The sequence below is a fragment of the Diceros bicornis genome, chromosome 4 (assembly GCF_020826845.1).
Source record: "Diceros bicornis minor isolate mBicDic1 chromosome 4, mDicBic1.mat.cur, whole genome shotgun sequence".
In the NCBI taxonomy this organism is placed as follows: Eukaryota; Metazoa; Chordata; class Mammalia; order Perissodactyla; family Rhinocerotidae; genus Diceros; species Diceros bicornis.
Window position 1 is genome coordinate 2257596 of NC_080743.1, and position 26788 is coordinate 2284383.

The following is a 26788-nucleotide window of genomic DNA, read 5'->3' on the forward strand; positions in this document are numbered from 1 at the left end:
TGTACAAAGTGCTGTGCTTTGAGATGAGAGGGACAGATGTTTAAGAAGTGACTCCTGCCTTTTAGAAGGTATATTAGCTATTGTGGAGTTCCAATTAACCAAATGCATAAGTGATTATTAAGAGATGGTGTTATACTTATTTTACTTTCTGTTTTCCATTCTGATAAAGCTCTCTTCTCTTCTTTTCATTACTCATTAAATCCTTCCTAATTATCAAAGCTATCCGTGCTTCAGAAAAAGACTGTAGTGCCTGGGCAGAGTGCTCTGTCCCTAGCAGCACTCACTGGCTATTTGTTGAACTGAAATGAACACCTTGTCCAATTTTAACTCTTGTGTGGTTGGCAATTGGCTGAATTGGAAAGTCAAAGACGCATTTAGAGAAGAGAATATTGCTAACTACTGCAGCTGCAAGAATCTCTCTTAAAAACCTAAAGTCTGTTACATAAATCACCTACTCTTTAAACTCTCTCCCACGTTCATTTACACAGTTGATCATTGAAACTGCTTTAGAAATATGTGTCAAATATTTAGCATATTTTTAAAGTTTCCTTAACAAACCTAGCAAGTGGATGCAATTATGTATTTATTTACTACATACACCTATGAATAGCAGATAACCTAATTATAGTTTATCATTACCTCTGACTCACTCCAGTGGAAATGTTTTCTCTCACTGCATTCATATTGTTTTGGTGCATGAGTATGGAAAGCAGCCGATTGTTTTCCATGATCATAGATTTTAAATATTTACTTGCTAGTGCTGCATAATTTAGCACCCTGGAGTTGGAAAGCAGTTTGTATGACAGCTGATGCCCTGTCAGTGTTACAGAATATAATTTCCCTGTGACTTCTATGTGAAGTTGTAAAATGAAAAGTATTCTACTCTGTTTTCCTAACCAATTAAAATTTGTTTTGCTGTAAATCCAGAGAAAACCAACTTGTGGTATACACACAATTTTATTTTGTGTAATTACCATGTAGTTTATTTTAAGAATCTAATCATTGTTTCTCATGGCCTGTTAATGCACAATATCAAAAATAAAATATATTCATTCTTATAATCCAAGACTTTATGAAAGTAACAAAACGGCATCTAGAGAGCTCATTAGATGCATGTTATCTGTCCTAAGAAATCAAAACAGAGTTCTGTATTTTAAAATATGGAACCACAGGCTATCTAACCAGGCAAGAAAAGTTATTTTGCTTGCTCACGCTAATAAATGTTACATTTGTGATCTTGCTATATCCTCTGTGTGGTTACCTGGTTGCCCTACCACATAATAGAGAATAAATAGTTCCAGTTACCTGTTTTTGTGAGAATAATAAAAATAATATAATTCAAACCATTAAACACATTAAACAATTGAAAAACATGTTCAAATTTAATTTTCAACTTTTCAACTCTGCATTCTGAGGTTTTCTTTCCCATGTGGTTTCATAGTCCGGTAGTACAGACTGTTAATTTTTTACTTCTAGTTCTTACTATAATTTCCGATCAACTCAGGAGCGTGTCTGGTAGTCCTTGTTCCAACACAATCTTGCAATACTGCAAAACGACACAGAATCACACTCTGCAATAATTTAGTATTTCACTCAACACTCCTCATGAGTGAGGATAAAAATTTCCGTTGCATAAAACGCCTTGTAGACTGTGTTTCAATCCTTGAAAATGAGCTGAATGTGGAAAATGAGTGCACACACTCCTTGATATTTTATAAATATTTACCTACTGCCCCACCATAGGTTGGTTTAGAGTACCTTCACAACAGGGTAGGAGGAATACTGGTACTTTTACCAAAGCGTGGCTTGGCGAGAACGTCTACATTAGTCCGCGGGGTTTAATGAGGACTGTGAAACCGCCTTGGAGTCTGCAGGCGTCCGGTGCAGAGAGACGACAGAATGACGCAGTGCATGCTGGATCTTGTAGTTCCTCGCCCTGAAGCGAGGGAGTGGTGTTGCACGGCATGCTGGGAGTTGAAGTCCAATTGTCCAACGGGAACTTACGCTGGGCCTAGTGTGGTTTGTCTCAGAGTCACCGCTTCCAGACGGACACTCTCCCTCGGTCCTGCGCTTGCCGCACTGGTGACTTAGATGCCGGGGTGGCGAACAAGGGGAAAAGGGGTGGACGAGGTAAGCGGACCAGGCGGGCGGAAGGCTCCGGATCCGGAAGTGGCCGGCCCGGCGGAGGGGAGGACGGTGCGGGACTACGGTGGCCGCGAGCGAGCGGGAGGGCGGGGGGCCGCGGCGCCGAGGCCGGGGCGTCTGCGTGGTGTGGCGGCTGCTGTGGCGCTGGGACGTGTCCCGCGTTGGTGGCGCCGGCGCGTTCTGACGCGTCTCCAGCGGTCTCGGTGAGGGCCGGCCTGCGGCCGCGGAGTCAGGGAAGGTCGGGGCTCAGGGTGTCTGTCCCCGAGTTCCTCGGGGGCCTGCCCTGGGGCCCCGCGGTCTCGGCGCCCCTCGTCCCCGCTCCTCGCGTCGTCTGTCCTGAGTCCTCGCCCTCGCCCGGCTCTCCTGCTGTCGTCGGTCCCGAGCCCTCGCCTCCCGGGCCGCGAGCCGGTGGAGCGGAGCCTCCCTGTGGGCGCTGTCCCCGCGCCCGGTCTTAGGTGTCCCCGAGCTGTCGCCTCCACTTAACGCCCTCCCTGTTAAAAAAAAAACGAAAAGAAAGAAAAAAGGAAAAAGCACCAAAGTCGGGCCCCGAGCTCCGGCCCTGCCCCTGCCGCCTCCCGCGCCCTTGGCCTTGGGAGGGCTGCGGACCTGAGCGCCTGTCCGGCGCTGCCCGCCCTCGGCCCGCCCGTCCCCGGGAGGCCTCTCGCGTGCGGGTTCGGATCCGTGCTGGGGTGGCCGGTGATGCGCGACGGCGGGACCGCTCGTCGAGTCTGTGTTTCTTGAGATCCCCTGGGCTTGCGTTTTCGGTTTGTGTTGATCGTTTCCCCCCGTGGTTGGGGAGAATTTCTCCTCCTCCAGCTCTGTGTGTCTAATTTCTTAGATGGGATCTTCTCTTCTCGTTCCTACTTGGAACGTGTGTCCCCAGGGGAACTTTTGCAGTGATTTTGTGTCAGTTAGTAGCAGATGAACACATGGGAATGCCCTCCCCTCCCTGGCTGCTTGTGATTTGTGATTGAGGTTATGAGTCGTTGAGAGGACTCAGAGGGATTGGAAAAGCTTGGAGAGGTAAAGTCTGTGTAAGTTACAGTTTATAGATTAATAAAGCTTGTTCTCCGAACAAGGACAAGTTTCTAATTAGGTCAGTAATCTGATGCTAGATTGAGTTAGTTATCAGTTCATTCTCTATAAAATTTTGGGAACTGGTTAAACCTAAAGAGTTGCCAATATAAGGAGTTCTATAGTTTAGTAAAAAGAGTTTAAAACCCATTTAACTGATGATCTTTTCTGTAAAATGGAATGCAAATATATTGAGAAATTTATTTGTTGGAATTGTTTATGAGGTATTGGTATATATTTTCATAGATCTGGTAAAACAGCATGGTATTCACTAATGTTTTGTAGACAGAAATTTTCGTACTTCCTGGCTTTCCGGGAACTGTGTACTCAAATTAGTTTGCACCTTTTCTTCTGTTCTGATTATTGCACTATAGAAATTTAACAGTAAGATTATCATTCTTTTTTAAGCTGTCAAATATAATCTATATGTGTCAGTAAAATATAAATATTGGTATCTATACCCTGTCAAATTGGGATTAGTCCTAATTAATTGGAAATAGTTTCAGCCATGCTTAAGATTTCAGAATATAATATTTCAGAATTAATTCACTCATGGAATTCTTTATTGGATAAATGGTAAAAGGCTAGACATTTCTCAGACTTTCTATATTTTTCCTGAGATTTTGTTCACTTAGTGGGCATTTATTGAATACTTCTTATTTTTTATTGTCACAAAATCATCAAAACATTTATTGAGAGCATCCTCTGGTCCTCAGGTCTGTACTAGATGCTGTTAAAGCATTATTGCGGGCCGGCCCCGTGGCTTAGCAGTTAAGTGCACGAGCTCCGCTACTGGCGGCCCGGGGTCGGATCCCGGGCGCGCACTGATGCACTGCTCCGGCCATGCTGAGGCCGCGTCCCGCATACAGCAACTAGAAGGATGTGCAGCTATGACATGCAACTATCTACTGGGGTTTTGGGGAAAAAAAGGAGGAGGATTGGCAATAGATGTTAGCTCAGAGCTGGGCAAAAAGAGGAGGATTAGCATGGATGTTAGCTCAGGGCTGATCTTCCTCTCACACACACACACAAAAAAGCATCATTGCATTTAATCATTGTAACAACTCAGTGAACTGTTGAATATTATTTACATTTAGTAGGTGCAGAAACTGAAGCTCAAAGAGTTCAGGTCATTTAGTCCAGTTCTTTTTGCCTCTTCTCTCCGTACCACAGCTGCAGAGATTTGTTCTCTACCCTGGCACATGTAAAGGGCATTAATGCGAGAAATATTTGCTGAGCAGGTACTCTTCTAGGTGTGGGGATATGACAGGGAACAGAAGACACAAAGCCCCTGCTCTCAGGGAGCTTACACTCCAGCTGCGTGTATGAGATGTAAACCTGCCTTCAGGAAGCAGAAAATGTAGCCAATATGCATGAGATTTTATGTGTTTTAGAATGTTAAAATTGAAAAGAGATAAACTAGGAAAGATTTTGTGAAGAAGAAGAGATTTGATCTAGAACTTAAGTAGCAAGGGATTTGGTAGGTAGAAATTGGGAGGAAAGTAATTCTAGCTTAAGGCATAAAATGAACAAAATTCTGAAATGTAGAGGAGAGATTAGAGGGAGGGACAGGTAACTGGAGTGCTTTGTATCTTCAGTTTCTTGCAGGTAGTAGGTGCACAGTGTTGGTTGAAATGGAAACAAATGTTTAAATGAATGAAGCTATGAAAAGAGCTCAGATCTGAGGCAATGAGGAATTAGATAGATCTAGTGTTATAGTGGGAATGGAAGAAAGGAACGGATAACTGTTGGTGGAAGAACCAGTGGGCTCTGTTAATCATGGACTGTTGGGAGTAGGGCGGTGGCCAGAGGAGGACGGAGGCCAGATGACCAGGTTTGAACCAAGTGGACCAGGTATATTGTAGCTTTACCTAGTTCATCAAATCCTGAGATTTTTTTTCTATTCCAAGATGCACCATTATTTTATGAATCACTATGAAAGAAAAAAATACTGCCAATTAAACAAAGATTGTTAACTGTAAGATGCATTCAGTTTCAGAGTTAAAATGTAAACGTGTGTGATCTAGAAAAGATGAAATAAGGTAATCCTTATAATGACTGGTGAACCTTATAGCTGCTTTATTATTTTTTTGGACCATTTATAAATAAATTTGTAATGTTTGACATGCATTCAGTCATTTAGCATTTATTACTTAACTAGGCACTCTTCTAGGCCATAGTGATATAATGGTGAGTAAATTCAGTCTCTACCCTCATAGAACTTATTGTATAACTTATTGTATACTTATTGTATATTGTAACTTATTGTATAACTTACTGTATAATGTAAATCAAATACTGCATCAAAGAGATTTGAAGTTGCAGCTATTCTAAGTGCCATGAAAAGGACTTGATGCCACACAGAGGAAAAGCTGATTACAGAGGGATAAGACTGTGCATGGGGAGAGGCCAGATGAGAGGTGGTATCTTGGGCAAGGTGGTGCTGAAGATAGATAGAAGGGAATGGATTCAGAGATGTTTGGGAGGTGGGACTGAGTGATGGATTGGGTATGAGGAATGAGGGAGAGGAAGGTGCCATCGACTACCACTAGCTTTTTGGCTTGTGTAGCTGGATGGATTGTGGTACAATTCACTGAGATAGAGAACATTGTAAGATGACCAGGTTTGGAGGAACATGCTTTGTTTCTTAATATTTTTTATTGTGGCATCAATGTTCAAGGTTAATTTTACAGCTATTCTTTTTTCCTTTCATGTGATTGTTTCAGTTAAGTATATTTGAGGAATGGTGTACCTGAAGTAAGTTTTTTCAGTATTTTTTTCTTGAGTGAGCAGGAAGAAAATTCTACATGAAAGCATTTGGAAATATGCTGGTATTTGCTTTGAATTTATATGTAACATATTCAGCCATATATATGAATAGGTAACTGAGTAATAGTTATATATCATCTTATTTTCACTTGGGATTTGGCAGTAAATTGAGCATCTGGTTAATTTCTAACTTCATTCACTTGGTGTATATGTAAATATAAATGTGTGTTAGGGAAAAACACATATTTTGATTTTTCTTTGAAATGTCACCTTTGTGTAATTATTGATAGATATTTAATCAGACAGTCAGTTTATTATTGAAATTTTACATTTAAGCAGTAGAGTGCATAGAGCAAAGAGCATGGGCTTTGGAGTCAGACTGCCTGGATTCAAGGTGTGTTTTGCTCTTTACTGGCAGTATGACCTTGCAGAAGTTATTTAGTCTTTCCAAGCTTTTATTGTCGTTTTTATCTATAAAATGAGGATAATATTAGTACTTGCCTTATAGTGTGTCGTGAGAATTAAATGAGATGATATATGTGCATGGGTTAACAAAATTCCTGGTATAGCCTGTGTTTATTATTATTATAGTGATGTGGTGTCTGAGATCATCTGGACTTCTTTGACAAAGTTTTAATTTTAGAATTCCTTGTAATGAATAGGTCTCAATTGGAGAAAAAGTTTGTTTGGTAGTCATATTTGGATTTGGAGAAAATATTATGTAAGATAGCTTTACTTATTCACAAATGTCCTGGATGAGTCAGCACATGTCATCTTCCACAGATTTCCCATCAGGGAGTATGCTTAATCGACAGCTGTAATCGGAAATTAATGGTGGATTGGTTTGTAATTATTTGTCTGTCAGGATTATTTCTTTCGTTTTTAGCCAGACCTCTCTGAACTTGGTGCTTGCTTTCAGCTCTTATGACAGGGTGCAGAAGTGGTTAGACTGTATAAAGTCTCGTTGGCTGCTTTCAAGTCAGCTTCATTTCCCCCTGTGTTTTCCCCCAACTTCTTTCTGTTTCAAACCTATAAAAAAATTTGAAAGCGTAGTACAACAAATACCTGTATATCCTTCACCTAGATTCACTAGTCGTTAACATTACACCTCATTTGCTTTCTCTCTCTCAGTGCACACGCACATACAAGCACACACACTCACGTGCACATTTTTTTTCTTGCTGTATAAACCATTTGAAAGTAGGGTGGAGACATCATGACACTTCACTCCTAAGTACTTCATCATGCATCTCCTGTGCTATTAGCATACCCAAATAGTGTAACCTTGATATGATAATATTGTCTCATGTACACCCCATATTAGAAAATTCCAATTTCCCCAAATGTTCCAGTAATGTCTCTTACAGCTTTAAAAAAATTTTTTCTTTAAATGCTGAATCCAGTCAGAGATTATGAATTGTATTTAGTTGTCATGTCTCTCTGTTTTCTTTTATCTAGAACAATCCTCACCTTTTCATTGTCCTCCTTCCTTCCTTCCTTTTTTTTTTGGTCTTTCAAGACATTGACATTTTTGAAGAATCCAGGCCAAATGTTTTGTAGAATGCCCCACAAAATGAATTTGTCTGTATGTTTCCTCACAGTTTCAGGTTAAATAGTTTTTTTCAACACTATTACCTAGGAGATATTGTCAACTTTCCATTTCAGCACATCAGGAGTAGTAATAAGGATAGTTTGTTCCATTATTGGTGATGTTAAGATCCATCGCTTAGGTTAGCAAGATTTCTACATTCTAAAAGTGTCTTTTCCCTTTTTTACTTAGTAATTAATCTGTGGGAGTGATAATTTGAGATCATTGGATATTCTGTTTTCCAACAATTTTTTTTTTTTCTATCCAGTGGTTTTAGTAGCCATTGATGATCCTTGGCCTGAGTCAATCATTGCATTGATGGTTGCCAAATAGTGGTTTCCAGTTCTCTCAATCCTTCTACACATTTGCTGGCTATTTTCTCTAAGGAAGAGCTATTCCTCCTCTCCTTTTATTTTAGTATCACTGTGTACCCAAGGATTCTTTTAAAAAAATTATCAAGTGTGTTATACTCTGTTACCATTATTCTTTTTGATGATTCAATTATCTCAAGTTTGGTTAGTCCCTTCAGGCTGGCTCCTCTGGCATTTGTATAGATCCACGTTGGTATTTGGGCACATTCCTCTTACTTTTTTGTACAATGAGATGTTCCAGGCTCACCTTGTATATTCCCTGCTTGAGACCTGGAATCAGTCATTTTACCCTGGAGTCCTGGTTCGTTTTAGTGGGAAATGGTACTTAGAAATGAAGATGTGGGCATTGAATATACTCATTGCTACTGGAGTATCATTGTTTATAGGTCCTTTAAATGGGCATACACACACACACCTCACCACACTTACTTTTTTTTAAAAGAAATCATGAGTTTATAGGGTACCTTCAATTCAAATTCAGAACCCCAGAGTTCATCTTCACTTTCCCCTCAGTTCGTATTTGTATCTCCCTTTTCCTGCAGGGAGAATTCTGATTCTCAACCATATCAATACTTTTTACTCATCTAATCTATCCTACAACACACATAAGATGCTTTTGGAATTACCATACTGATACTCCCTTCAACAACAGATTTACCAACTAAAGATTTCTTTGCCATTTTAGGTCCTTAGAATATATCCCACTAAAGATGTGTAGTCAAAGTAGGTGTTCAAAGTTATTTGAATTATTTTTTCTGTGTGATTATGTTATCAATTTAAAATATAGTTAAGTTCCTACTAAACTACTTTTTAATAGATTCTTTCTGTAAAATCAGATATCTGTAAAACTACTAAAGTAGACATAATAATTTAAAACTTATAATTTATAGTTATAGAGAACTCTAGAACAGTTATATCAGATAAAGAATATGCAGTTTTTATGTTTGTAAGGCTTTAAACTTGTAGCTCTGTTTTCAAATTGATATAATATTATTTAAAATTAGAAATGATGAGAAAAATGACATCAAACAATTCCATTTGTAAGCCAAAACAGTTCTATTTGTGAACATTTTAAACAATGCTCTTCTTTTGACTGGTAATACAATTCAAGCATTAATCTTTAACAATAGACATAATTGTTGAGAGTACTTTAACTCATCCCTAAGAAATATGGCTAGTGTTTTCTTGTATTTATACCCAGAATAGAAAGATTATGTTATTTGTATGTTCTTTTTCTTCGTATTTGAAGAATGCCAGTTGTGACAATGTGTTACCCTGTGATATTTTTTGTATGTGAATATTCTCATTGGAAAGAGGAAAAATATTTCTCTTAATAGTTATAACACTTTTTATTTCTATTGTGAGACATAACCACATTCAGTCTTGAGTTCTGGTTAGTTATAAACATCTTGTTTAGAATGTAATGTTAACGAGGGCAGGAACAGGGTTTCATGGCTCAGCGATTCTCCCATAGTGCCTTACAGAAAGTAACTGCTCAGAATATTTGATGAATGAATAAATATGATATTTTGTGTTTAATTTACACGTAATTACTAGTCTCAATAATACAGACGCACCTTTTTCGTGGCAAAATTAACTAATGGAATAGGACTTTGAAAAGATCTTATCCGTATTTGCTTGTTACAAACCTCAAAATCACTGTGTCTCAAACTGAATTCGCTGTCTTCTCCATAGTCTTTTCTTGCATTCCCTGTTGCTGTTAAAGGTATCGTTATCCTCCTGGACATCAGACCTGAGATCTCAGAGGCACTTGAGTCTCTCTCCTATGTGTGGGCATGGAAACATTCATACATTTGTATGATGTTGCCAGTTCTACCAGCTCAGCTTGTTGCTTATGTCTCCTTATTTCTTATTCCCTTACCAGTAGCCTGATTGAGGCCCTCATTACCACTCATGTAGCAGTCTTCTGACTAACTGAAGGAATTGAGAATATTTAATGTGGAAAAGAGATGATGGAGGGGGGAGGAGTAGGAGGAATGTCTTTAAATATCTAACGGACTATCAAATGGAAAAGGAATTCGTTTCAGAGGGAACAACCAGAACCAGTTAGTGGAGGTTGTAAGGACACAGACTTTTGGTTCCATATATCTTTCAAGCAAGTGTAGTTGTTTAAAATTAGCAGGTATCATATAGTTATATGGATGCTTGAGAACATTTATATTAGCAGAGAAGAAATAGTTTAAAACATTATCAGGCTTTTAAACTTATAGCTGTATTTTCAGCTAAATACAAAGCTTATTAAGTCCTGAGCTCCCTGTTCTAGAAGTGCTCACTCAGGCTGGGTGAATGCGCTGGGCAAGGATGTTGTAAAGGAGATCTCCCTACTGTACGGATGTTTGAACCTGATTAGTGATTAGTGAGTCTGAATCAGAGAGCAGATCAGATTCCTGGGGCCGGGAGTGATATTTTTTTCAGTCTTGTAACTTGACACATTTTCTTTCACTACTCCTCCCGACCCCAGGCACTGAAGGTTAGGAGAGATTGCTGATAGATTGGAGTGTATTGTGTGAGAAAATTGTCAAGAACTGTTATTAATATTACTACCTACTAGTTACAAGATGCTTTGTAAGTTCCCTTTCAATCCTGAGATTCTGACATCCTTCAATTCTTGTAGATTTAAGTGATTGTCGATTAAAGGATTTGACCCAGTATGTTACTTCTTATATGTAGACTATGTATTTAACAGCTCACAAAGTTGCATCTTAAAGTATGGAGGCTGCAAACAGCCATACTTACCTTGGACTCATCAGAGGTTACTAAGGTCCTGACTAAAGTTTATTTATCAGACTATAGTAAATATTAGGTTCTTCTTAGAGATAAGATCAAGAAATGCCTCAGACAGCCCAGATACCACTAATTCTTATTGTAGTCTTGAAGTAAATGATTGAGGTCATTTAAACTCCTTATATGCAATGTAGGTTGGTTATGATGACGACTTTATAGTCTGTGAACATGTAATACTCATTGCGGTACAAGTGGAGATTTTTGCCTATAGGAACTCGATACAAGTCGTGTGTGATGGTAGATGAATGTCTGCTCAGTACTTAGTTTATTCCATACATGTTTTACTTTTTAGATTTAAGAGAAGAATGCATTAAGTAGTACATTTTATTTATGTCATCATTATAAAGGAGCTGTGCGTTGATTTATTGTTTTGTTTTGTTTTGTGAGGAAGATTAGCCCTGAGCTAACATCCACTGCCAATCTTCCTTTTTTTGCTGAGGAAGACAGGCCCTGGGCTAACATCCATGCCCATCTTCCTCTACTTTATTTTTTATTTTTTTATTTTTTTTAATTTTTTGTTTATTGCAGTAACATTGGTTTATAACATTGTAAAAGTTTCAGGTGTACATCATTGTACTTCTATTTCTGCATAGATTACATCATGTTCACCACCAAAATACTAATTACAGCCCATCACCACACACATGTACCGAATTATCCCTTTCACCCTCCTCCCTCCCCCCTTCCCCTCTGGTAACCACCAATCCAATCTCTGTCCCTATGTGTTTGTTTATTGTTGTTATTATCTACTACTTAATGAAGGAAATCATACGGTATTTGACCTTCTCCCTCTGACTTATTTCACTTTGCATTATACCCTCAATGTCCATCCATGTTGTCGCAAATGGCTGGATTTCATCGTTTCTTATGGCTGAGTAGTATTCCATTGTGTATATATACCACAGCTTCTTTATCCATTCGTCCCTTGATGGGCACTTAGGTTGCTTCCAAGTCTTGGCTATTGTGAATAACGCTGCAATGAACACAGGGGTGCATGTACCTTTGCAAATTGGTGTTTTCAAGTTCTTTGGATAAATACCCAACAGTGGAATAGCTGGATCATATGGTAGTTCTATCCTTGATTTTTTGAGGAATCTCCATACTGTTTTCCATAGTGGCTGGACCAGTTTGCACTCCCACCAGCAGTGTATGAGAGTTCCCTTCTCTCCACATCCTCTCCAACACATGTTGTTTCCTGTCTTGTTAATTATAGCCATTCTGACGGGCGTGAGGTGATATCTCATTGTAGTTTTGATTTGCATTTCCCTGATAGTTAGTGATTTTGAACATCTTTTCATGTGTCTGTTGGCCTTCCTCTACTTTATATGAGACGCCGCCACAGCATGGCTTGACATGTGGCATGTCGGTGGGCACCCGGGATCCCAACTGGCGAACCCTGGGCCGCCGCAGCGGAGCGTGTGCACTTAACCGTTTCGCCACTGGGCTGGCCCCTGATTTATTGTTTTTAACTGGAGGATGTGATCCTGAGGAGTCCTAAAAATGCTTGTAAGATGTATCCTTGAGGCAAAACTGCCTTAGTCTTTTTGCTATCAGCTCTTTATTCGTCTTTTAAAAGCCAGTTTCTGAGTATGTGTGTCCTGCCCTTATTATATTGCTGTTCCTTTTCTCAGTCTTTTTGTCTTTATCTCTTACTTTCGTCTACTTTGCCTAACCCTTAGCTCTGAAAGGGGACAGTCTAAATAAATGTTACCAGTTTTCTCCCTTTCTTCACATTTGCCACCTTTTTTTAGTAGTATGCTGTGGGGGCCGGCCCCATGGCGTAGCGGTTAAGTGCACGTGCTCTGCTGCTGGCGGCCTGCGTTTGGATCCCGGGCGCGCCCCGACGCACCACTTGTCAGGCCATGCTGTGGTGGTGTCCCATATAAAGTGGAGGAAGATAGGCACAGATGTTAGCCCAGGGCCAGTCTTCCTCAGCAAAAAAAAAAAAAAAAAAGACAAGGATTGGCATGGATGTTAGCTCAGGGCTGATCTTCCTCGCAAAAAAAAAAAATAGTATGCTGTGTTTACAAAGTGAACATTTTTAGACTCCAAGTTCAGTGTGTGATGATAGAAGATGGGCAAGTACAGGAAAAGAGAAGGAATAGAACTGGATACAATGGCTGATGTTTCTGTAAACAAAGAACTGAGATGGAGAGAAGAAATAAGAGAGCAGAGATGACAGACCAACATATTGAGAGACACTCAAGGTCAGGCAGAGGATTGGTATTTGTTACTAAAAATGTAAGCAGGTAGAAAAGGTTACAGTAGATGAAAAACTTAAGAGTGGACCTCACAGTTCATTTTTTTGATGGTATAACTAAAAGCACATCAAAAATTTGAAATCAGTAGCAGTAGTTCATCAGGCTGCAGAGAACCATCTGGGGAAGATGCCCAAGCAGACGCAAATCCCGCAAGTCTGCAGTGTTTTATCGGTTGTGCTGTGTGACTGAGGTCTATTCTGTAGACTCAGACCCTCAGGTTCTGTCTGTCAGGAGCTGTCACTTGGCTTTAAATCCTCAGTGGACGAAGTATTCTATCTGTTGACATATGGGAGAGGCTGATTCCTGTCATCTGCCCTTCAAGGACATTGATTTGAATACCCTTTACATTTATCAGTTTATAACTTATCGACTGTCTTAATGCGTGGTTATGGTTAGAAAAGTGACTCTCTGAAAATGACATCTGGGTCTCAATCGCTGGTTTCATATCAAATGTTGTAGCCCTGCCTTCCAAAGGAACTCTGCTTAGTCTTCACTCTGCTTTTCACATCATTAACAGTTACGTTTAGGAATAAACCTCATCTGGTAGCTTTATCTATGTCTACTGAGATAAAATAGAGTTTTCTCCTCTTTATTGCTATTATCTTTTAATTAAAAGTGGATTTGTCAGATTGTAAACCGTGAACAGAAATATGGAAATGGTGGATGGTAAGATTTGTTGTAGTATGTGTTAGTAAAGAAAGTCTACTTGAAAAAAGAGTTACTAATTTATCTAAAGTTTTTATAAACCATAAATCTCTTCTAAAAAGTGTTTTGAAATTGTGAAGAATGTTATTTTGGTGGTTTTCCAGACCAATGCCCTGACAACACTACATAAAATAAACAAGAATTTTGGCATGTCGGTTTGATCATTGGGGCAGTCAAACCAGGTATTTTAGGTACCAAAGGAGGTTGAAATATACTGGGTAAGGGGTAAATCATCACTTCACTTTATACTTGATAGACAAATGAATTTTAATTTGTTTTTTATTTTTTTAAAAATCAGGAAAGCTTTTGGAAGGGGAATCTGTGGGTGAGGATAGTTTAGAATTTTGCGATGAGACTACTTCTAAGGTTAATTTTAGTTTCTCCATTGTGTTTTTTGCTCATTTGTAGTGAAACTAAAAGTACTGTTTGTCTTGCCTTCACTTGGCTTATCTCGCACAGATATAAAGAAAATATTTTAGTAGACTGAATGGACTCAAGTATTAGTTTATTCTTTTTCCTCTTTCCAAGTCTCACCACATTTATGTTAAGGAGAAACAAAAATTATGAGTTAACAAGGGATATTCTCCAAGTCATTATGTTCAACCAAGGCTGCTTTGGGGAGTTAGTTGAGGAAGTTGTTTTCTGCATGACTGAATAGCCGAACCTGATGTCTTTAAGAACCACAAGAATCAAGTTGTGTATCTTAAGAAGGAAAAAGCACTTTGTCTCAGTGTTTTTATCTTTCTTACAGGCTGTTGAGGAATTTTATAATAGAATGTCTTCTCTGTAGATTTCGTAGTTGAGCAGTTTCAGCTGTTTTGTTAGAATTTAACATAATCTGGGCACATTTTTAATTTTGTGTATTAAATTTTTCATTTGAGCAATTTATTTTTGAATAATTTTGTTATTTTAAAAGAGGCTCAGTGTAAATAAACAATTTCAATATTAAAGAGAAGTACAAAAAAGAAAGTAAAAATGACATTTCATCTCTTAGAGATTCCCACTTTAACATTATGGACTTCTAGGCATTGTTCTATGCATATACTGTATATATGTGTGTGTGTGGGCGTATGTATATACATACATAATATGTATGCATATAGATGTGTAGAACGTATTCGTGCTGTTCTCTTTTTTTTCTCACTCTACGCCCTGGATAGCTCTTTTTTTCTTTTTTTTTAAATAATTAATAAACTTTACCTTTTAGAGCAGTTTTAGGTTCACAGCAAATTTGAGCAGAAAGTATACAAAGTTCCCATATACCTCCTGTACCCCAACACACACAACTTCTCCCACTATCAATATCCTGTACCAGGCTGGTACATGTGTTACAATCAATGAACCTCCACTGATACATCATTATCACTCAAAGTCTATAGTTTACCTTAGGGTTCACTTTTGGTGTTGTACATTCTATGAGTTTGGATAAATCTGTAATGACATCCTTAATTATAGAATCATACAGAATAGTTTCATTGCCCTAAAAATCCTGTGTGTTCTGTGTACTCATCCTCTCCCCCTACCCCCACAACTCCCTGACAACCACTGATCTTTTTACTGTTGCCATAGTTTTGCGTTTTCCAGAATGTCATACAGTTGGAATCATACAGTATGTAGCCTTTTCAGATTGGCTTCTTTCACTTAGTAGTATACATTTAGTTTTCCTTAATTAGCTTTTCATGGATTGCTAGCTCATTTCTTTTTAGTGCTGAATAATATTCTATCATCTGGGTGTACGGGTAAATGGATTTATTTATCCATTCACCCACTGAAGGACATCTTGGTTGCTTCTAAGTTGTGGTGGTTATGAATAAGACTTCTGTAAACATCTGTGTGGTTCTTTGTGTGGAAATAAGTTATCATTTCTTTTGGGTAAAGACCAAGGAGCGCAATTGCTGGATCATATGTTAAGAGTATGTTTAGTAAGAAACTGCCAAATTGTCTTCCAAAGTGGCTGCACCATTTTGCATTCCCACCAGCAGTGGATGAGAGTCCCTCTTGCTCCACATCCTTGTCAGCATTTGGTGGTGTCAGTGTTTTGGATTTGGCCATTCTAACAGGTATGTAGTGATATTTTATTATTGTTTTAATTTGACTTCCCTAATGACATATGATATGGAGCATATATTCATATGCTTACTTGCCATCTGTATATCTTCTTTGATGAGGTGTCTCTTAAGATCTTTGGCCCATTTTTAAGTTGGGTTGTTTGTTTTCTTACTGTTGAGTTTTAAAAGTTCTTTGTATATTTTGGATAACAGTCCTTTATCAGATGTGGCTTTTTCAAGTATTTTCTCTCAGTCTGTGGCTTGTCTTTTCATTCTTTTGGCATTGTTTTTCGCAGAGCAGAAGTTTTTAATATTAATGAAGTCCCGCTGACCAATTGTTCTTTCAGGAATTGTGCCTTTGGTGCTGTATCTACAAAGTCACTGCTGTACTCAAGGTCATTTAGGTTTTCTTCTGTGTTATCTTCTAGGACTTGTATAGTTTTGTGTTTCATATTTAAGTCTGTAATCTATTTTGAGTTAATTTTTGTGAAGAGTGTAAAGTCTGTGTCAAGATTAATTTTTTTTGCATGTGGAAGTCCAGTTGTTCCAGCACCATTTGTTGAAAAGACAGTCTTTGCTCTATTGTATTGCCTTTGCTCCTTTGTCAAAGATCAGTTAACTGTATTTATGTGGGTCTATTTCTGGGCTCTCTGTTCTGTTTCATCAGTCTGTTTGTCTATTCTTTTGCCAGTACTACACTATTGTGATTACTGTAGCTTTATAGTAAAGTCTTGAGGTTGAGTAGTGTCAGTCTTCCGACTTTGTTCTTCTCCTTCAGTATTGTGTTGGTTATTCTGGGTCTTTTGTCTCTCCGTTAAACTTTAGAATCAGTTTTTCAATAGTCACAAAATAACTAGCTGGGCTTTTTAGTGAGATTGCATTGAATCTGTAGATCAAGTTGAGAATAACTGACGTCTTAACAATATTGAGTCTTCCTTTCCATGAATATGAAATATCTCTTCATTTATTTAGTTCTTCTTTGGTATCTCTCATTAGTGTTTTGTAGTTTTCCTCATATAGATCTTCTACATATATTGTTTGATTTATACCTAAGTATTTCTTGTTTTTGGGTGCTATTGTAAATGGCAATGTGTTTTTCATTTCAATTCCCACTTGTTCATTGCTGATATATAGGAAAGTGATTGACTTTTGTACATTAGCCTTGTATCCTGCAACCTTGTTGTAATCACTTATTAGTTCCAGTCATTTTTTTGTTGATTCTTTAAAATTTTCCCCATAGATAATCATATCATTTGTGAAGAAAGACAATTTTATTTCTTCCCAATTTGTATACCTTTTATTTCTTTTCTTGTCTTACTGCATTAGCTAGGACTTCATGTACAATGTTGAAAAACAGTGGTGAGAGAGGATGTGTATGCCTTGTTCCTGATCTTGGTGGGAAAGCTGCTGGTTTCTCAACATTAATTATGATGTTAGCTGTAGGTTTTTGTTTTTGTGAGGAAGTGCTAACATCTGTTGCCAGTCCTCCTCTTTTTGCTGAGGAAGATTGGCCCTCGGCTAACATCCGCACCCATCTTCGTCTACTTTATGTGGGACGCCTGTCACAGCGTGGCTTGATAAGTGGTGTATAGGTCTGCGCCCGGGATCCCAGACCATGAACCCTGGGCTGCCAAAGTAGAGTGCGCAAACTTAACCACGATGCCACTGGGCTGGCCCTTGGCTGTAGTTTTTTGAAGATGTTTCTTATCAAGTTGAGATGATTTCCCTCTATTCTTAGTTTGCTGAGAGTTTTTATTATGAATGGGTGTTGGATTTTGTTAAATGCTTTTCTGCATCTATTGATATGATCATGTGATTTTTCTTCTTTAGAGTGTTGATTAATGATGGATTACATTAATTAATTTTTGCATGTTCAATCAGTCTTGCATACCTGGGATAAATCCCACTTTGTTGTGTTGTATAATTCTTTTTATACATTGTTGAATTCGATTTGCTAATATTTTGTTGAAGATTTTTGCATCTATGTTTATGAGAGATATTGGTTAGTAGTTTTCTTTTCTTATAATGTCTTTGTCTGGTTTTGGTATTAGAGTAATGCTGACCTCATAGAGTGAGTTAGAAAGTATTCCCTCTGCTTCTGTCTTCTGGAAGAGATTGTAGAGAATTGGTATAATTTCTTCCTTAAATATTTGGTAGAATTCACCCGTGAAAGCCATCTGGGCCTGATGCTTTCTGTTTTGGAAGGTTATTAATTATTGGTTCAATTTCTTTAACAGATATAGGCCTCTTCAGATTGTTTATTTCTTCTTGTGTGAGTTTTGGCAGACTGTGTCTTTCAAGGAATTGGTTCATTTCATCTGGGTTATCAGATAAATTTGCAAGTATAGAGTTGTTCATAATATTCCTTTATTGTCTTTTTAATGTTCATGGGATCTGTAGTGATGTCTCCTGTATCATTTCTGATATTTGTAATTTGTGTCTTCTCTCTTTTTTCTTAGTTAGCCTGGGTAGAGGCTTATAGATTTCATTGATCTTTTCAAGGAACCAACTTTTGGTTTTGTTGATTTTTCTCTGTTGATTTTTTTCTTTCTGCCTTAATTTTTTTTTTTTATAATTTTTATTTATTTATTTTTTTCCCCCAAAGCCCCAGTAGGTAGTTGTATGTCATAGTTGCACATCCTTCCAGTTGCTGTATGTGGGACTCGGCCTCAACATGGCCGGACAAGCAGTGCGTCGGTGTGTGCCCGGGATCCGAACCCGGGCCGCCAGCAGCGGAGCGCGCGCACCTAACTGCTAAGCCACAGGGCCGGCCCTCTTTCTGCCTTAATTTTTATTATTCCTTTTTTTCCTTCTTATTTTAGATTTAATTTGCTCTTCTTTTTCTAGTTTCCTAAGGTGGAAGCTTAGAGTATTGATTTTAGATCTTTCTTCTTCTCTAATATATACGTTCAATGCTATAAATTTCCTTGTAAGCATTGCTTTTGTTGCATCTCACAAATTTTGATGTTATATTTTAATTTTCATTAGTTTAAAACACTTTAGGGCCGGCCCCGTGGCTTAGCGGTTAGGTGCGCACGCTCCGCTGCTGGCGGCCCGAGTTTGGATCCCAGGCGTGCACCGACACACCACTTCTCCAGCCATGCTGAGACCACGTCCCACATACAGCAACTGGAAGGATGTGCAGCTATGACATACAACTATCTACTGGGGCTTTGGGGGAAAAAATAAATAAATAAATAAAAATTAAAAAAAAATAAAACACTTTAAAATTTCTTGTGAGATTTCTTCTTTAAGCTATGTGTTGTTTAGAGAGGTATGTTGTTTAATCTCCAAGTATTTTGGAATTTTTCAGCTATCTTTTTGTTATTGATTTCTAGTTTAATTCCATTGTGGTGAGAATAAACATTGTATGGTTTTTGTTCTTTTAAGTTTGTTAAGGGTTGTCTTATGGCCCAGAGTGGTCTATCTTGGTGAGTATTCCATGTGAACTTGAGAAGAATGTGTAATCTGCTGTTGTTGGGTGAAGTAGTCTGTAGATGTCAGTTATATCCAGTTGATTGGTGGCGCTATTGAGTTCAACTTTGTTTTTACTGATTTTCTGCCTGCTGGATCTGTCCATTTCTGATAGAGAGGTGTTAAAGTCTCCAGCTATAATAGTGGATTCATCTCTTTTTTCTTGCAGTTTTATCAGTTTTTTCTCACATATTTTGATGCTCCCTGGATATCTTTTTATGGTGATAAATATATAATGATATAATGTCATCATAATATGTATATGCCATAATTTAGTCATCAGCAAATATTTGTGTCTTATTAGCACACTGCTGTGCTACATGTGAGGATATGATAGTGAACAAGACACATTCTTTGCCCTCAAGGAGTTTATTTGAAAAATAATTACATAAAATGCTTGTTTCCTCAGGCTCACCAATTTCATCTCTTGTGGTGATTAAAAAAATGAAATTCCTTTAATGTGCATTACTTTGATCTAGTAAGGTTGAAAATATTTTTTTTTTTGGTGAGGAAGACCAGCCCTGAGCTAACATCTGATGCCAATCCTCCTCTTTTTGCTGAGGAAGATTGGCCCTTTGCTAACATTCGTGCCTGTCTTCCTCTACTTTATATGGGACACCACCACAGCATGGCTTGACAAGCAGTGCGTTAGTGCGCGCCCAGGATCCGAACCTGCAAACCGTGGGCCGCCGAAGCAGAGTGCGTGCACTTAACCGCTTGCGCCACTGGGCCGGCCCCAGGTTGAAAATATTGTCATATGTTTATTGTTCTCTTTCTTCTAGAATGCCTGTCTTTTTTCCATTTGGGTTCTTTTCTTTATTGATTTATAAGAGCTCTTTGTATATTAAAGATATTAACTTTGTCTATATAATAGATAATGAATTTTTTTCCCAATTGATGCATTATAACTCAACCTTGTTAATACTTTTTCTTCTTCCTATATAAAGGTTTTCATTTTTATGTAATTATATTTTCCTTTCTGTTTTCTAGTTTTGCATACCATGCTTAGAAAGGCCTTTTCTACAAGATTGTTAAAAAATTTTTAATCAGTACTTCCTTGTGTTATGTGCGCAGGTGCCATATGTTTACATTTGCATTTAACTCTTGATTCATCTAGAATTCCGAATGTGTGAGGTAGCTTTATTTTTTAAACTGGCTAGCTTATTATTCTAGCACTACTTATTAAACTAGTCATCTTTTCTCACTGATGTGAAATATCTCTCATATCAGGTACTAAATTCTCAAATATGCTTGGATTTATTTCTGTACTCCCTATTATGTTTTATTCAGTGTCATCCTCTGCTAATAAGAATAATCAATTTAAGCATTACTAAACTTTAATTACTGTAGTTTTATAACACATTTTAATATGCAGTATGGCAAATCCTCTCCTCATTAGGAATTTTTGGTTATTCTTTTTTAAAGTGTTTTGATTCATAATACTTTCCAACATGGTTCAAGGGATAGCTTTTCAAAATCATCTCTGCTCTAAAATTAGGATTTTTAGAAACAGCCATTTAAATTTTTGTTGTAGAAATAAAATGGGTTTCTGTCTTTATAGAAGATTGGAATTCAATTTTAGTTATATGAAAAGTAACTATACTGAATTATTAAAGTTAGCAACAGCTTAACTAGTTGGACCTTATGATAATAATTTTATTGTTCTCGTCTACTCTATATAACAATGACAGTAAAAGTATTCTTATAGAATAGTCAAGGATGTGCTCTAAAAACATTTCAAATGTTTCAAGTTTGGGGGTAAAGTTATTCTGAGTAAATAGTCTATAAGTAGCAGAAGTTTTGAGTAAAAATAACAATAAAAGAACAACTTAATTTATTCTACTTATTTGTTCCTTGAGGTTAGAGTATTTGTCTCATTAATTTCTGTCTCTGTCACAGCATCTTACCTTCGTTGTTTATCTGTTTAAATTATCTATCTATCATTATCTAAGATATAGACTTTCCCCATACAAAATGTTTCACTTGGTCTTCATTTTTCCCCACCCACTTTGAGGCATCCTGACTGTTACACCCTTGCTAAGGATTGTTCAGAGTGTTCCTGGTAGCTGGTGTTCAGAACTCTTTGAACCAAAGTTTTCCCTGTGGCCTACTTTCTTTCTGACTTAGGAGGAAAATACATGCATGTACATTTTCTCTTTTTTTTTTTTGCTGAGGAAGATTCACCCTGAGCTAACATCTGTTGCCAATCTGCCTTTTTTTGCTTGAGGAAGATTAGCCCTGAGCTAACATCTGTGCCCATCTTCCTCTATTTTGTATGTGGGTTGCTGCCACAGCGTGGCTGACAAGTGGTGTAGATCCATGCCCGGAATCCGAACCTGTGAACCTGGGCTGCCGAAGTGGAGTGCGCTGAACTCAACCACTACGCCACTGGACTGGCCCCTACCTTTTCTTATTTTAAACATTTTGAATTTAGAAGATTCATGGTTTGTGGCTTTTTAAAAATAAACTTTTTAAATTATAAAAATTACATATATTATTCGTATAAGATTTGGAAAAGGTGGACGATTGTGACATAAAAATAAGCACACACGATTTTACATCCAGGGAAACTATTGTCAACATTTTGGTGTACTTCTTTTACGCCCCCGCCCCCCAGACAGTATCATGTGACACATAAAGTTTTAGATTCTGCGTAGTGTTTTCCCATTTCCACAAACCCATCATGTGGGTGTATTATATGTAATTCACACATTTTATAAATTCTCCTTCTTGCTTTTCCAGATTTTGTTCAATTATGCAGTTTTCTGGAGGAAAATTTTTCTTTCCTTTTCTTTATTCTAGTTGTCAGTTAAAAAAATTCTAATTACAGCTGGTAAAAGTGCTATTAGTGTTATACCTATATTTCATTAATTTATCAGTTCATTGATTCAATTAATAAGCATATTTTGAGAACCAATTGCGTGTCAAGCAGAATTTAAGGACGCTCAGAAATTTTACTTCTAGTGTGAGAGACAGGTAAGAAACGAGTAGTACAATACAGTATGATGAGTGCTGTGATAGAGGAAGACGTGGGATCCTATGGCTAAGGGGAGAGCATCTGTCTCAGTTTGAGGTCTGGAGGAGGGTGGAAAATTTACCACGCTTACCAGAGGAGGTGAAGCTTAAGCTGGGTCTCAGGGACTCATGACAGTAAGGTAGTCAAAAACTGAGAGTGCGCAGGAAGATGTTCTAGGTAAAGGGAACAGTACGTGCAAAGGCAGGAGGCACCAGATAGCATGTCACGTGTAGGAAGCTTTAATATTGCTGTTAAAAATGACTTCAGTATATGGTACATGGGAGAGAGTGGTGAGAGAGGAAGCTGAGTCAGTGGGCGGCTGTAATTTCATGAGGGGCCTTGAATGTCATCCTCTAGGCTGGGGGTGCAAACGTGAGCAAGGCCAAGTCCTTGAGGAACATGTCCGTAGCTCCAGTTCTCGTTTGTACATCAGCAGTTCTCAAATTAATAGCTCTAGTCCAGACCTCACCTTTGAGCTCCAGATCTGGATATCCAGCTGCCTAGTTGGCCTCTGTAAGTATATCTAGAACGTAAGCTCCAGGAGAGCAAGTGTTTCACTGCCTTTGTTCTAAGCTGTGTCTGCATTGCCTAGAACCAGTGCCTGGCAATAATTTATCGAATGGTTAGATAAATGAGTGATTGTTTACTGTGTCTCTCAGAGGCATCTCAAATTCTACATAAATCAAATTCGTGTTCATTTGCCTCTAATCTGCCCTTCTCCCAATATTCCCTATTGCCATGATTAAGACCATCTCTTTAGTTTCACAAGCCAGGATCCTGGGTGTATCTTTGACATATCCCTCTTTCTCACCGTCTACATCCATTTTATCACCAAGACTTACTGAATTTTTGACACGTTTCCTCATATGTCCATTTCTCTCCGTCTCAGCTGCTTTAGTCCCAGCTACTATCGTTTCGTTCCTGGTCCTGTACAACAGTAGTAAACTCCCACTGTCTGCTCTTGTCCCTTTTCAGTCTGTTCCTTGTGCTACTGTTGGAGTCAAACGAACAAACCCACAGAATCTGATTCTGATATTCCTGTTTGAAACCAGTTGCTCTGAGGATAAAGAACAAAATTCTTAACGTGGTCTACATGTCCCTATCTAACCCTACAGTCATATCTCGTGCCACTTTTTTGGACTTTCTGTGCTCTAGTCACACTGGCTTTTTAAATTCTTCCGATGGACCATGCTTTCTCCTGCCTCAATTATAATGTATAATTATTGGCTTTTAATACATATTATAAAATGGAATGTCTGTTGTTAGAGAAATGAATGTATCAATACTTTTGAGTAGACGTTTATAACCCTAAAAGGGTAATGTTCTGTGCAGCATTCTTTTCTTGAAAAGTAAACTGTGAATTATTGCAAATGAGCTCAAGCATTTTCAGTTATAATTTGTTCCTCTTTCAGGATTATATCACACATCTCAATTTTCCCTCAAGTTAGTTACAAAACAAACACTTATGAGCTACATTTATTCTTATTTTAAAGTAAGAAAACAGTTTGTATTGTAAATTTCAGCCATTCTATTTTTTAAAAAATGCTGCAATATTGAGATAGGAAGGAAATGTAGGAAATCCCTTAATTTAAAAAATAAAACAGATTTAAATTAAATCTAATTAGTCTAAGTGGAAAGTGGAAGCCTCCATTCTGAAGACAGTCATCATTTTTTATAAGATTTCAAATCACCTTCTCTAATTACAAATAAAATGAATCTTGGGTGGTCTCACAAGCACAAAGCTGAGCTGTGTCACTATGTTAATTTATTAATTGTGAGTACCTGGGGGAGATTGTTGTTTGGTTTTGTGCCATAATTTTTTATCGTTGTATGTTTGGTGTAAGTGTTTTTTGTAATTAAAATACTTATAGAATATATTCTGTTCTGTAAAATGAGAAATTGGTTTGCTCATTTCTGATTCAAATTGTATTTAATCACTTAAGTAACTTTAGCAGGTATTGCACCATATAGTATGTACTCATTACTTATTTTTCTTTAATGTTTTCCTTCAAGTCAGTACAGAAGATTAAACTCTACAGAAGAATGCAATCAAGTGATGGCTTTTTCTTTAGAATTTGAATATGGAAGCCACAGGAACAGATGATGTTGACAAGCTAAAAACTAAATTTATATCTGCTTGGAACAACATGAAATATAGTAAGTATCATGATTTAAAAATTGTGTAAATTCAAAGAAATATTTGAAGACATGTCTTGTCTCCCTTATTAAGTTACTGACAATTGCTTGAGGTTCTCTTTGAATGAAATATTTCTGTAAGGAATGTAGATAAGAAAATCTTCTGAAGAAGGAGCCCAGTGTCATCATAAACATTACTTAGAAACTCAAGCATACTATATGGTCCTTTTTGTTTTTTGTTTTAAACATTCCAAAGCAGATAGAATTTATTAAGGTGTTGATAATACCTCACTTTTTCAGACTCAATTTCACACAACCTTGTATATAAACCAGGAAGCAAGCAAAATAGACCTCTGAACACACCAGGCCGGCAGTATAAAGTTCACGTGCTGATACCTATGACTGTCCTAGAAGTACCCTCAGACCCTTGTTTTTAACCTAGTTACTCTTGGTTTGCAAACAAATCCAATAAGGATCATGTGGTGATTTGAAGCCCACTTCAGTCTAGTAGCGAATTGGAGATGAAGAAGTCTTCAAAGATGGAGAAATACTCAGCAGAACCAGTTTCAATAGCAAGAAGTTCATATTCATAAAAAAACAATGATAGGGGCCGGCCCTGTGGCTTAGCGGTTAAGTGCACGCACTCCGCTACTGGCGGTGCGGTCCGGGTTCGGATCCCGGGCATGCACCGACACACCGCTTCTCCGGCCATGCTGAGGCCGCATCCCACATACAGCAACTAGAAGGATGTGCAGCTATGACATACAACTATCTACTGGGGCTTTGGGGGATAAAAAGGAGGAGGATTGGCAATAGATATTAGCTCAGAGCCGGTCTTCCTCAGCAAAAAGAGGAGGATTAGCATGGATATTAGCTCAGGGCTGATCTTCCTCACACACACACAAAAATAATAAGTAAATAAATAAATAAAATGAAAAAAAATTCACGCTTTTAAAATGTAGGATTCAGTGGTTTTTAGTATATTCACAAGGTTGTACAACCATCATTACTATCTAATTCCAGAACATTTTCATCACCCCAAAAAGCAACCTCGTGCCCATTAGCAGCTACTCCTTGTTCCTCCCACCTCCCTCCAGCCCCTGGGAACCACTGTCTGTTTTCTGTCTCTATAGATTTGCCTGTTCTGGACATTTCATATAAATGGTATCATGCAACTCGTGGCCTTTTGTGTCTGACTCCTTTCACTTAGCATAATATTTTCAAAGTTTATCCATGTTGTAGCATGTGTCAGTACTTCACTTCTTTATATGGCTGAATAATATTCCATTGTATGGCTCTACCACGTTTTCGTTACCCTTTCCTCAGGGTTGGTAGTCATTTGGGTGGTTTCCACTTTTTGACTAATATGAATAGTGCTGCTGTGAACATTGTGTACAAGTTTTTGTGTGAACATGTTTTCGGTTCTCTTGGGCATATACCTAGGAGTAGAATTGCTGGATCATATGTTAACTCTAAGTTTAACTTTTTGAGGAACTGCCAAACAGGTTTCCAAAGTCGCTGCACCATTTTACATTCGCATCAGCAATATTTGAGGGTTTCAATTTCTCCACATCCTCACCAACACTTGTTTTTGTCCATCTTTGTTATTAGAGCCTTTCTAGTGGGTGTGAAGTGTGTCACTGTGAGTTTGATTTGCGTTTCCCTGATGAATAATGATGTTAAGCATCTTTTCATGTAATTATTGGCCATTTGTATATATTCTTTGGAGAAATGTCTGTTCAGATCCTTTATGCATTTTTAATTGGGTTATTTGTCTTTTTATTGAGTTGTAAGAGTTCTTACTAGATACAAATCCCTTGATTTTCTCTGATTCTTGGGTTGTCTTTTTACTTTCTTGATAGTGTCCATTGAAGCACAAAACTTTTCAATTTTGTTGAAGTCCAGTTTACCTATTTTTTCTTCGGTTGCTTGTGCCTTTGATGTCATATTTAAGAAACTTTTTCCTAAATCAAGATCATGAAGCTTTATACATGTGTTTCTTTTTAAGAGTTTTATTGTTTTAGCTCTTATACTTAGGTCTTTGATCCATTTTAAGTTAATTTTTGCGTATGGTCTGATGTAAGGGTCCAGCTTCATTCTTTGCATGTGGCTATCTAGTTGTCCCAGCACCATTTGTTGAAAAGATTGTTCTTTCTCCAGTGAATGGTCTTGACACCCTTGTCTAAAGTGAATTGACCATAGTTGTAAGGGTTTATTTCTAGACTCTCAGTTCTATCTTTTTATCTATATGTCTATCCTTACTTTGGCCAGTACCACACTCTCTTGATTACTTTAGCTTTTTATAAAATTTGAAATTGTACAGTGTGATTCCTCCAACTTTGTTCTTCTTTTCCAAGATTGTTTTGGTTATTTGGATCCCTTGCATTTCCATATGA

The 26788-nt window shown here is 37.8% G+C and overlaps 1 protein-coding gene across 5 annotated transcripts in view; it reads left to right on the forward strand.

The window, feature by feature from the left end:
- The first annotated feature begins 1995 nt into the window (after positions 1-1995).
- The window catches only part of ATG4C (autophagy related 4C cysteine peptidase), an 88494-nt gene continuing 63701 nt past the window's right edge, over positions 1996-26788 (forward strand). For 2 of the 5 annotated variants that reach the window (XM_058538195.1, XM_058538199.1), the window contains exons 1-2: positions 2247-2348; positions 24270-24413. In XM_058538195.1, the coding sequence (XP_058394178.1) occupies positions 24338-24413 (76 nt within the window). In that variant the 5' untranslated portion in view covers positions 2247-2348; positions 24270-24337. Of the gene's footprint in view, positions 2131-2245; positions 2349-22337; positions 22770-24269; positions 24414-26788 lie in introns of those variants that run through there. The other 3 variants (XM_058538196.1, XM_058538200.1, XM_058538198.1) reach the window with 3 other exon arrangements.